Source organism: Microtus ochrogaster, assembly GCF_000317375.1.
Source record: "Microtus ochrogaster isolate Prairie Vole_2 chromosome 14 unlocalized genomic scaffold, MicOch1.0 chr14_random_2, whole genome shotgun sequence".
Lineage (NCBI taxonomy): Eukaryota > Metazoa > Chordata > Mammalia > Rodentia > Cricetidae > Microtus > Microtus ochrogaster.
The window spans coordinates 12687317-12699979 of NW_004949097.1; the positions used below are offsets into that span (position 1 = coordinate 12687317).

The 12663-nt window shown below is 47.5% G+C and overlaps 1 protein-coding gene across 2 annotated transcripts in view; it reads right to left on the reverse strand.

Moving 5' to 3' along the window:
- Positions 1 to 12663, reverse strand: part of Itpr2 (inositol 1,4,5-trisphosphate receptor type 2) — a 408993-nt gene that overhangs the window by 131404 nt on the left and 264926 nt on the right. For both annotated transcript variants that reach the window (XM_005364599.3, XM_026787888.1), the window contains 2 exons: positions 3745 to 3853; positions 2573 to 2760 (listed from right to left, as the gene is read on the reverse strand). In XM_005364599.3, the coding sequence (XP_005364656.1) occupies positions 2573 to 2760; positions 3745 to 3853 (297 nt within the window). The remainder of the gene's footprint in view (positions 1 to 2572; positions 2761 to 3744; positions 3854 to 12663) is intronic.

Sequence of the window (12663 nt, forward strand, 5' to 3'; positions counted from 1 at the left end):
GTGTGGTGTGTGATGTGTGTGTGTGTGGTGTGGTGTGTGTGTGTGTGGTGTGGTGTGTGTGTGTGGTGATCTGTATGTGTGTGTAGTGTGTGTGGTGTGTGTGTGGTGTGTATGATGTGTGTGTATGTGTGTATGTGTGTGTGGTGTGTATGATGTGTGTATATGTGTGTGTGTGTGTGTGGTGTGTGATGTGTATTGTGAGGTGTATGGTGTGGTGTGGGGGGGTATGTATTAAAAGGCTATAAAGGACTAAGAAAATAAAAAACTAGGCTATCACCCCCTACACACATTAGAATGACAAAAATTACTGGAGAGACATAATGAAAGACACACAATAAAACAAAGGGACACAGAGAAGGCACCCAGTGAGAAACAATTGCAGTCAGGCTCCAGGAAGCAGGTGTCACATGCCCAGTTGGAAGAGGAGGCTTCATCATGACCAGTCTCTCATAAACACACCCACCACTGAATAGTTACTGGGCATTAGAGTTCCAAACACACAGCAATGAAGATCCGTTCCAAACCTCCAGGGATGTTTAATTTACTAGGTGGAATCTGGGGCACACCTGGAAAGTCACTGTGAAGTGATAGAAACACTCTGCAGAGCACCTGGAGGTCACAGTGAGGTCACACAGCAACCAGCAGTCAGTTCTGCCCAACGGGACAAGGGGCTGAAATCAGTTCTGAGAGAAGCCATAGAGCTGAGTCCTCTAAGAGAAGGGAGCAGCGTGAAAAGTGACAGGGTGTGCCTGGGGGGGGGGGGCACAAAGAGAAAGAGCAGGGGAAGGGACAGACAGAACGAGAGAGAGAGAGAGAGAGAGAGAGAGAGAGAGAGAGAGAGAGAGAGAGAGAGACAGATAGCCGGAGTCTAGGAAGAAGCTCATGAGCTCAGCAGGGAGTCTATGTTACTGGGAAGAGAGATCTGAACCAGGGTGTAACACAGGGTCATAAAGACATCACTGGAGGCAACGAAGAGAATGTTAGAGAGAAGGCAGAATGGAGCTGGGAAACAAGGTCACAGCAGAGTCAAAAAGGCAAGGAGTTGCAACGATGGTTTGAGAAGCAGGGACTGAAGTGTTAGGGAGAAGAGATATCACCCAGGTTTGTCACCAAGGGATAACCAGCCAGGAGACAGGGTGACTCAGTCACAGTCAAAAGTGACTTCTAGTTTTCAGTCAGACAGCCAGAAGCCGTGTGCCAGTCTCGGGGAGAAGAGGAGCCTTCACATGAGGCTGGAAGAGAACCTGGAGGCGGCGGTGGAGGGGGTAAGGGAGCCAGGGTCCAGAACCCAGGTAGTAAAGGTTCCAGAAGAACAAAGATGTTCCCAGTGATCAATGCCACAGAAACATGAAGCAAATAAAGACCAAAGGTTGGGTCTAGGAAGCAATGAGCTGGCATTTAAAAGCAGAGCCTGCAATTCTCCTGGAGCTAACCAGCACGGCCAGCATCCACAAGAGGATGAAAGGCGATCCCCTGGGACGACCCTCTGTGGTCCAGAGAAATCTGCTAGATACACCCGGTGCCAAATTAAAGCAAAATCTGACAGGGCTTCTGCCCGTCCTTCCTGGGGCCAATAGGTTTGGGAATTTCTAGCCAGTTGGAACTATGATCGCCTCCATGGCTTCAGAAAATATAGGGAGCAAGGAGCCAGGAAACTCACAAGTGCTCTCTGGGAAGTTTCCAGAGCTCAGGCTTATGGAGCGCACTGTTGGGCGCAGAGGATGCAAGGGAAACCTGGCAGGGGTCTCCAAGGGACAGGAGTGCTGACTAGACAGGGTCAGATCCTTGGTGTACATGTGAGCACAGGGCCCAGTGACACCGTGGAGCACGTGAGCATAGTGCTCACCACTGTCACTGTGGAGCACCTGAGCACAGTGCTCACCACTGTCACCATGGAGCACAGCTCCCCACCGCCACTGTGGCTCCTGCTGCAGAGTGACCTTCAAGGGATGTTCTGTTTAGAGAAAGAGGAAAGCCCTATCATTTTGATAGGAAATCAAATAGGTTTATGAGGGAAATGTGATTTGTGAGGTGTTTTGTTTGTGCCAGCAAGGAGAAGCTAAAAGAATGCTTTTGCCTTGGTTTCTTTAACAAGTGAGTGAGAAACCGGAAAGACTGGAAGAGCCAGAGATCAGGGAAGACCAGAGCAAAACCAGGATGGCAGCATGCACAAACTCACAGCAGCTGTGGCCGCCTGCACACGATCAAGCCAGTGAAAATTCCAGCATAGAGAGAGAAGGAGCTTGGGAGCTCTCAGCCCTGCCTGGGGATCTGCGGGTGTGTCCTGGCTCCTGGGCAGGGAGAGTCAGTCTTCTACAAAGGGGTGGCTCCCGGAAGGGCAACCATGCTCTAGAAGATGGGTCTGCACACAGGGGTACCTGGGCAGCACAAACTGGCACCCAAGGTTTATTGGGATGGCAGCAGAGAAGACACAAAGCCAGGGGAGAGCAGGGAGGTGGGGCAGATAAGGGAAGATTGGAGGAGTGGAGAGGGGCGACGTGAACAAAATCCACTCTATCAAGTTCTCAAAACCAAAATCCTTCTTTTAAAAACTAGAAACGACAGGCGGCACCTGGTTTTGCGTGTTTCCTCCCTCCAGCAAGGCGATGCCCAGCAAAATGCCTTCGGAAAAGATCCTGTCATTTTTGGTGTTCACGATGACATCAATGACAAGCTCGGATGCTCCTTCCTTGTCCAGCAGACACTGGATATCCGACATGGAAATCCCCATCTTATCCGCATCCTGTCCAGAGAAGCCTCCTGTGGTGGGGAGAAACAACAAGAAAGTAAAACCCGCAAACTGACTTTCATCACAGACACCATTTTCAGCAGTGGACAGCATTTCCAAGTTCTCAAGCCATAACAACATGGGCCACGGGAAAGTTTAGTTCAAATACAAAAAGTCTATAAAGACGGAAATTGTAAAAAGATGTCCAGTGTGTAACTCGGTGTCACTAAATGCTTTTTCTTAAAATACTCTAGAAAGAGCTACAGAGGAGGCTCAGCAGTTGCAAGCACTGGCTGCTCTTGCCGAGGACCTGGGTTTGATTCCAGCACCCACATGGTGGCTCACAACCATCTGTAACCCCAGTTCCAAGGAATCCAACAGTCAACAGCATACATGTGGTGTTGATGTAGGAGGGTTTTCTATCTCTCTATTGCTTTCATTGGTTAATTAATAAAGAAACTGCTTGGCCTGATAGACGCCATGAAGCTCCAGCCTGAGATGGACATAGGTTAGAATCTTCCCAGTAAGCCACCACTTCGTGGTGCTATACAGATTATTAGAAATAGGTTAATCAACATGTGAGAATTAGCCAATAAGAGGCTGGAACTAATGGGCCAGACAGTGTTTAAATGAATACGGTTTCCGTGTTATTATTTCCCGGGCTAAGCTAGCCGTGCAGGAGCTGGGCGGGATGAAAAGCAGGCCTGCTCGCCTCATCACTACATGGTGTGCAGACACACATGCAGGCACTCACACATATGTATAAGATAAAAATAAATAAACCTTTATAAAACTACTCTACAAATTTTACCCTAATGTGTGTGTGACAAAACCGAAACAAACTATGCAGAGTTAAAGGCAAAAATTCACCATGGTGCTCACCCTGTGGGTTCAGGAACCCCAAAATACACAGAAGTTTTCCTGGTGTTTTAAGTGAATATTTCACATTTGTGTCACCTAAGCCAGACAGGAAAGTAGCACTGCCGTTAAACCCTAAATGGAGAACGAGAACGTACCTCCCACTTGTGCGGTCTTGGCATAGGCCCCTGACAGGGGTCCGTTGGCGCCGACGCCATGGTCACCTTTGAAGTACCGATTCAGAAGGATTTTCCGGAGTATGCTACCCTGGAAGAGGAGAGCTGTCATCATTTTTAAAAACAAAACTAGAGAATGTTGACAAGCTAAATGCAAGTATGTCTGAAGTAAAAACGTGAGAAAAATAATTTTACACCAAATCAGTGTTTTCTGAGGGAAAGTCGCAAGGGTCCCAGGAACAGTAATAAATTTGCTTTTTACCATCAGTGAGGTGATCACGAGGCTCCCGCACACAGTGTGGAGATGTTGCCTCATCCCAGAACCCACCAAGCTGTACACATTAGACATACGCCGACTGGGCAGCTGTGGAGCTAGCTCAGAGGGTAAGGGATCTTGTCATCCAGCCTGGGGTCCTGAGTTCAAGCCTGGTGTGGACTTGGTAGATGGAGAAACCTTCTGACTTCCACATACGTGCTGTGGCATGCACGTGCACACACAATAAATGAATAAAACACTAAAGCAAACCAGTTGCATATATATATGCATGTATGCATATATATGCATGTATGCACATATATATGCATGTATGCATATGCGTATGCATAAATGTACATACACATTTATATTTACAGGCCAAGGAGATGGCTTAGTGGTGAAAAGCCTTGAAGACAAGCCTGAGAATCCGAGTTTAATCCCTGGGATGTAGACGGGAGAGAGAAAACCTACTCTTACACACATGTGCTGTGTCATGCACATGACCCCTACACACACACACACACACACACACACACACACACACACATTAAATCAATATAATAAATGGACGTTTACTCAATGGGAAAAGTTCATTACTGGCTGCAGATACACAGCTCACAGGCCATGAGCAAGGGCTTCACTTTTCTGTCTATTAACCCCAGCCATGTCCAGGTGCCTGCTCCACTGGTCCCCGATCCCTCCCCAATGCTTATCATGAGTTTGGCTACTCAGAATCCCACATGCTCCTCCCCAATACTGTGACATCGGGTTCCTGCCTTTCCTGCCTCTCTCTGAGTACTCTGGTTATTCTGTTTGGGTAGCTAGGGGCTTGCTTGCCCTGACTCCCTGTGTTGGGCTTCCCCCTCCTACAACCTCTCTCCCCATCTGTAGTGGCTTCTCTTGCTCTGTTGCACACTCAGGCCTGGCAGTCACTACGTCTCCTCCAGCCTGACCTCAAACGACTAAGCCTCTCAGTGCTTTCCTTGGATTCCTGCTCCCTGTGTGGCACTGGCACAGGAAACTTAGGAAGGAACATCCCTTCTCTCTTCAACCTGCTTTCCTCTCCTTATCAGTTCATTGTAAGAGCATTGTCATCCCCCTGGCTGCTGGCTGACAGCGGCTTCTGAATCCTAGCTTTCCATGGGAGCTTCTGGGTGCCTTTGATGCTCTATATAAACCAAACTAGGATCTGTTTCCTACATCTTCCTGTTTGCTGGAGGGCAAGGCCAGTCTTCCCTCTGTAGTCTACACGAACCTGGGAAGCCACTCCTTCAGGTACCATTCTAAGTGAAGAAGGAAGAAGTTTCCTGACTGCTAACTTGATTAGATTTAGAGTCACCATGACAACACACCTCTAGGTGTGCCCTTGAGAGTGTTTCCAGGAAGTTTAACTGGAGAAGGAAGACCTAACCAAATAAGAACAGAACCACCTCACGGATTGGGATCTCAGAATTTAACAAAAGGAACAGGTGTTAATCCCTCTTTGCTTCCTGCCTTCAGGTGTGATGTGGCCAGATGCCTCAGCATCCTTATGCACCTGGCCATCCCTGCCATCAGGCCTGCACCCCCAGAGGGAGCCAGAATAGATTTCCCCAACCTGAAGGAGCTTTCATCCAGTGTTTCATCACACGTCAAAGAGGAAAGAACCAACACAGCCTCCAGAGTCGACAGCGAGGTGTGTTCCTTCACTGTCCTGTGCTCTGGGACTCCAGAAGCCTTTAAAGGAGGGCAGCTGATCCCAGCAGGCTGTGCAAGTCGCACACACCCATGGACATCACAGCAGATCTGTCTCACATGCAGTGAGCAACAGGATGTCCCCAGTGTAATTGTAAAAATACAATGCTGCAGACCACGGTGGGCCACGAAGGCAGCCAGGTCCCAGGAGGAGCCACAGCCACTGCAAGTAAGAGACAGACGGATAGGCACGCCATGAAGAGTGAGGTTGGATATTTATTTAGTGGGTTATGGGGGAAAAGGGAAAGGAGGAAAGGGGTGAAGAGAGAAGAGCAAAGAGGCGCCACAGGCAGAGGGCAGCAGGTCCCAAGACCACAGCAGCCCACTGAGGCAGCCGGGTCCCAGGCAGGGTGCCATATAGACTGAGATGGATGGGCATGCCACAAGACCATGTCGCAGGTCTTTGAAGTTCAGGGAAGGGAGCCATGTAGTGGGTGAGAGACAGAGACATGGACAGGCACTCCATGCAGAGTGAGGTTGGATATTTATTTAGTGGGTTGTGGAAGGGAAGGGGGGAGAGGGTAAGGGGAGAAGGGGGAAGAGCAGAAAGAGACAGGTGTGTGTGTGTGTGTGTGTGTGTGTATAGAGAGAGAGAGAGTCACAGGGGGGAGGAGAGGAGCCACAGCAGCAGCTACCTCTTTGGGAGAGAGTCAGAAAGGGAAAGAGAGCTCAGGCCAGAAGGAGAAGGCCGAAGGAAGATCTGCTTGCCCCAGGGGCGGGGGGGGGTGAGTAGGCGGGTCTTTTCTCTTAAAGGGACAGGATAGACCATTACACGTGGTGTTAAGGCCCCAAGAATTTAATGGACATTCTGTGCCTGATTTTCTTAACAGTGGCTTTCATTTATTGATGTTTTTATTCTTGGAGCACAGACAGCCACTGCCTTTTGCCTTGGGTTTTCTCCCTCTAGCAACTTTTCATGTAAGGCTGCAGGACACAGAGTTGATGATGGGGCTGAGAAGAAACTGGGGGAGGAAAAGCTGACTTCCCCACTGGATGCCCCTCTGGGGGCCTTTATTAAGCCTAAGGAATTCCCCCACCCATTCAGCAGGAGACAGCATGGGCACTATCCCAAAGGACCTGGGTTCAGTTCCCAGACCCATACATGTCAGGTGACTCATGGCTCCAGGGCTTCAGAGGGAACCTATATCATGTACGCACGCACGCACACACACACACACACACACACACACACACACACACACACACACAATTAAAAATAGATCTTTTCAAAAACCACCTAAGGAACCCAAAATGTTCTTAGCTAGACGAAAGAGCTATATAAATAAGTATTACTTCCTCTTTTCTTTCTTTTTTTTTTTTTTTAAGGAAGGGAACTTTGTGTCAAATTAGCTCTGTATTTCTAAGGAATGATCCTCCAAATTCAGAGACAAAGCATTTCTCTGGTATCCAGTGAACTTTTTCTCTGCCTCTCCAAATGTCAGGAGGTGTTGCTGCCGCCACCACTACTATTCTGAAACAGTCTCACTCCAGAGCCCAACATGGCCATCAACTCATTGCAATCCTCCTGCCTCTGCCTGCAGAGTGCTCAGGTTGCAGGCATGTACCACCGTGCCCAGCCAACACAGGTTTGAGAGTTTGCCTGTTATGCACACTAATCATGTCTGTCTCTTCCACAGACTGATGGATATAGCTCTGCAAGACAAGCTGAGTTCTATGAGGACCAAGGAAGACAGAAGTAGAAACTAAGCCCTCTTCTTGTGCAATCAGGGTCTGTGAGGAACCTGTTGAGGCAAGGTCTGGCTCCCGTGAACGGGTGTCTGTAAGAAGCTCTTATTCACACCTTTAATATAATTCTCCCCAAACTCCAAACAAGAAAGAAATATCACCCTTCGAAAGTAGACCGGACGAGGAGGAAGAAAAAATGGAAGATCTGTGCATAGTGACCCCACCTGTAATCTTAGCTCATAGGACGCTGAAGCAGGAGGATTGCCATGGATGAGAGGCCAGCCAGGACTACATAGTGACTTCCAGGTACTGAGCTACAGAGTGCGAGACCTCGTCAAAAATAAAAACACTATATTATTATTTTAACACTATATTTTTTTAAAAAAAAATTCATTATAGGGTTAGGAGGATAAAAACCAGAGTCAAACCTGCTGCATTACACAAATAATCATCATATTTGCCAATGCGGTAAAACCCTCTGAGGCAGATAAAACAGACTGGTGAGTACCAGTCACCAAGCAAAGCCACCTCCGTGGGTCCGTGCTGCATCGCCCAACAAATATCAGAACCCACAGAATGGGGAGGGCAGTGGTTGAACTCCTTCCTGGGGCTTTGGGGAGAGGCACACTTCCCAGCGTGGACTCCGGGCCATCCAGAGTGAGCAGATTCAAGGATGCCCCTGCGAGGCCAACACAGTCGAGCACATGGAAATGCACAGAAGAGCACAGCTCTGCACGGCTGTGCATTTCCCGAGTTTATACCATACTTCCTCACAACAGTGGAAATTTTATCTAAAATACTGAAAAGAGGGGGGAAATTATCAACTACCTCAAGGTCAGTTTCCAGCTAAGACAGTCAGCCCTACTTCAGCATGGTATACTCCAACACTGGCATGCCAAGGGCTAGCAGGCTGCTGGTGTCATCTACCAAACTCTGGTCCCCCAGCTACAAGTGCTACGTCACAGTGTGCCATGGGTCATCCATGGTCTCTCCTCTCAGTGATGGGGCATGGAGTCAGAAGCTTCAGTGTGAGACGCGTCCCTAAACCATTTTAAGACAGCTAAAACAATTGTAGAATCTGTTAGATAGCCTAGCGCCAGGCTTGTTAAATATTTTTGAGCTGTGACTGCCTCGGCAGAAACTGAATGCCATGTGAAAAGTAATTCCAGACTGAGCTGTATGGCTTGTGTGCCGAGTCTCCGGAGCCACAGCGAGCACCCTCAGTGGCCTCCCACAGAAAGTGCTGGGGTAGGCCCACTAGTGAGGACTGTCCTCTGTGGCCGCCTCTCTGTCAGAGGCAATTCCAGGCCACAAGGCACAGCTCCCAACCAACATCTTCTCAGGAACACATTCCAGATGTGCGAACCGTTACAGAGCCAAGAAAACTGCGGCCACCTTCTGAAATTACAACAAAAATCTCCATAAAAAGCCCTGTCTGTAGCCAGAGGAGGCGTGCTGACAGTCTGTGGAGACACCCAGACACTGCCCAGTTGCTTTGATTTCCTGGTCACTCCCTGCTATGTTAGGCTGAGTCCAAGGTATCTGAAACCAAGCAACCCAGAAACGGTTGGCTTTGGTGGACAGAATGGAGAAAAATAAGCATTTATCCCAGGAAAGTCTGAAGGCTTTTCTCTGGGAAGCAGTACACTGCTTGCCGTTTTAGACATGAACGGTGGGAGGTGAGGGCTCTAGGGTGTTCCCAAGTCCCTAAAAAGTCAACTAATGTGTTTTCCCATTAGGAGGAATCTAATCGAGGCTTATGAAACAAACAACACAACAGCATCCTCGAACGCGGATCCTTCAAAGATGCTTAACTCGGGGTTCCCCTTAACGATGCTCAGACAGATCAGGAAGCAGTAGCTGTTGGGCCTCCAGGGACTACCACCTCATTTAATGCTAACCTCGGATGCAGATACTGGGTGTTTCTGAAGCCTTTGACTTTTGACAGTTTATCTGATTAAGAATGTCCTCTTTGGAATGCCTTGCGGTAAAGAGTCATGGTTCTGTATCAACTCCATCCTAGTGGGATTATACTGAGCCCATCCTCACAACCAGCTACCGCCTGTGGGGCGTTCCTTGGAGGAATTGTGGCCCAGCTCACAGCATTTGCCGGTCCCAGTCAGGCCCATCCAACGTGCAGTCCAGGAGAGCCACGAACGCCATTCAACACAAAATCTTACACGTATTTAGACATGTGGCAACATTTTTCTTTTTTTCCTTTTTGGTAACTCTTAAGTGGGGATGGTTGTTATAGCTGAAAACTGGCCTTCAACTAAGATAGAAAAATTTTCACTTTATTTGAGATGATGGAATATATTTTCCATAGTGATGTAAGTAGGGTTCTCAGCCACAAACTTTGTAAATGGCAAGGTCAGACCACAACACACCTACAGGCTTGCTAGATATCCCGTTCCCTGAGTCAGTTTCTCCCTCTGCTGCCTTTCTCAGCTTTAGAAAGATGAGACACTCAAATGCCATCAACAGTCTGTCTGTGTTCACAGCACAGCAACCCCATGACACACAAATACACACTAGTGGCTGTCCTAAGGGCAATGGTGCCGAGCGATCCTTCTGAAAACGCTCAAGAGGTACAGGAAAGGAAACCGATGCACATTAGGGGCCAGCCTCGGCTCCATGGACAGTTCCAGGACAGCCTGGGGCACATGGTAAGACTCTGTCTGAAAATAAAATAATCAAGAAAACAAAGAAATCATAAGCGAGGACTAGAACAGAACATTCATTCGCACACAAGGCAATCCACCTCTGAACTCTTTTCCTCCCCGCCTCACTCTATCCTTGTTTTTTTTTATCAATTATAAGGACATTTATCTCATACGTACCATGTGACAAGGACTAGGGAAGGGACCGCCAGCTACTGTGGAATATTCCCTTACACTGTGATTGGTTTAATAAACAAGCTGACTGACCAATAGGTGAACAGGATAAAGTTTGGCTGGGAAGCCAAACTGAGAATGATGGGAAGGAGAAGGGTGGAGTCAGGGGAGTCATGAGCCAGATGCAGAGGGAGCAGGAGATGAACGTGACATGCTAATAAAGGTACAGCCACATGGCAGAGCATAAATAAGGAATATGGGTCAACTTAAAACGTAAGAGCTAGTTAGTGATAAGCCTGAGCTATTGGCCAAGCATTTGTAATTAATATTAAGCCTCAGAGTGTTATCTGTGACCTAGCAGTTGGGACAGGAAAAGTCCACCTACATCCAACAGCAATATATGCTAGTAAAACGCAAACAGACAAAGCTGAGACATGAAGCTTTGACGTGAGATCCCACTCTGTATGCTGTGAATGTATTTGATTACCATTGGCTAATAAAAAAGCTGCTTTGGCCTATGACAGAGCAGAATAGAGCTAGGTGGGAAAACTAACCTGAATTCAGGAAGAAAGAAGGCAGAGTCAGGCAAACGCCATGTAGCTGCCAAAGGAGAAAGACAGCAGAACCTTTCTGGTAAACCACAGCCTGGTGGTGATGCACAGATAAATAGAAAAGAGTTCATTTAAGAGCTAGCTAGCATTATGCCTGAGCCATCTGCCAAGCACTGCTGTAATTAATATGGTTTTGTGTGATTATTTGGGTCTAGGTGGCTGGAAGCCAAAGCAGAGTCTCTGTTTACAGGCATTATTGTTTATTGGTAAAAAAAATAATTCTCACCAGTCCATATGGTTTCATTTTCAAGACTTTGATGTTTAAACTGTGTGATGATGCTGGCTATACAGTGACTCCACAACCCCTCCAGGGTCTGCAAATGTCCCGACTGCAACAGCCGGCTGAGAAGGCATGGCTCGCAGTGAGGTGGGAAGGAGCTGCGCCACAGTCTTTGGGTACAATAAAAGCTCTACACTTCTGACCTGCAGGACCATCCACCCAAAGGCTCTCCCAGTGGTCTGAAACCAGGGCCTGTTTCATATCTGAGCTCAGCACTAGAGTGAGCCCTCCCTAGATTAGAGCTAGCCCTCGCTGGCCGAGCTTGAGAGTCTGTTGCTGCTACTGTTTGGTTTTTCAGTGACTGATTACTTTTCATTCGATCTTTAAGGGCAAAAGGTAAAAATCTGAGATGACCCTGTATATAAGCTGTGCAGGCAAGCATTTTGTTTGTTTGGGGTTTTCTGTTTATTTGTTGAATTAAAAAAAAACAAAACAAACAGAATCTTATGCAGCTCAAGCTGGCTTTAAAAGTGCTAGGTAGCCAAGCATGACCGTGAACTCCTGATCCACCTGCTGCCCCCTCCTGAGTGCTGACTGCAGGCATGTACCAGCAGAGCTGCACACAAAGGCAAGCTTTAAAGATCATTTCCTTATTGGAGAAAAACTACTGGATTCACACATCTTGAATCATTAGCTCATAAAGTGACCCTGAAGTAGCGAAGGGTCTTACACCTGTCAACTCAGGACATCTGCATGCACCTATCTAACTACTAGTTATTACTGTACCCTCAGGACATCTGCAGACACCTATCTAACTACTAGTTATTACTGTAACCTCAGGACACCTGCAGATGCCTATCTAACCACTAGTTATTACTGTAACCTCAGGACATCTGCAGACATCCATTTAACTAGTAGCTGTTTCCGAAAAGTGAAATCAAAGTTATAAGCAAACATCTGTTTTCAGCCCTCCAAGGATTATTTCCAAAAGTTTCTCCAGAGATGCAGGATGATGGCAATCCCATGATCCATCACAGCCAATCAAGTTAAAGCACACAGGAGGTGGAGCCAGGGAGATCTTTGTGAGTGTGAGGCCAGACTGATCTACAGAATGAGTTCTAGGACAGTCAAACCCTGTCTCAAAAGATAAATAAATAAATAAATATTTATTTATTTGGTCTCAAACCAAATAAATAAATAAAGCCCTAAACAAACAAACTCTCCCCCCTGTTAATAGGCCTGAGGAACCCCTTCTTTAATGGACCCTAAACTTCCTCTTCCACATTATGACCCTTCTCATTTCAGAACAACCTCCCATGGAGGTGTGGTCATCTAGAGAATTCCTCTGCATGCACCATTCCTCACACAGGTTTTATTTTTTAGGACACCAATGACCCATCAAGCTGGCTTTAGAGGAATCTAAATTTCATACTGATCTCCATTTCCCTGCTATTAGAATTTGTAGTGGGTGGAATAGTGACCTCCAGCCACGGTTGCACACTTACTGAGCACAGAGGAACAGTGCCCTCCAGCCACGGTTGCACACTTACTGAGCACAGA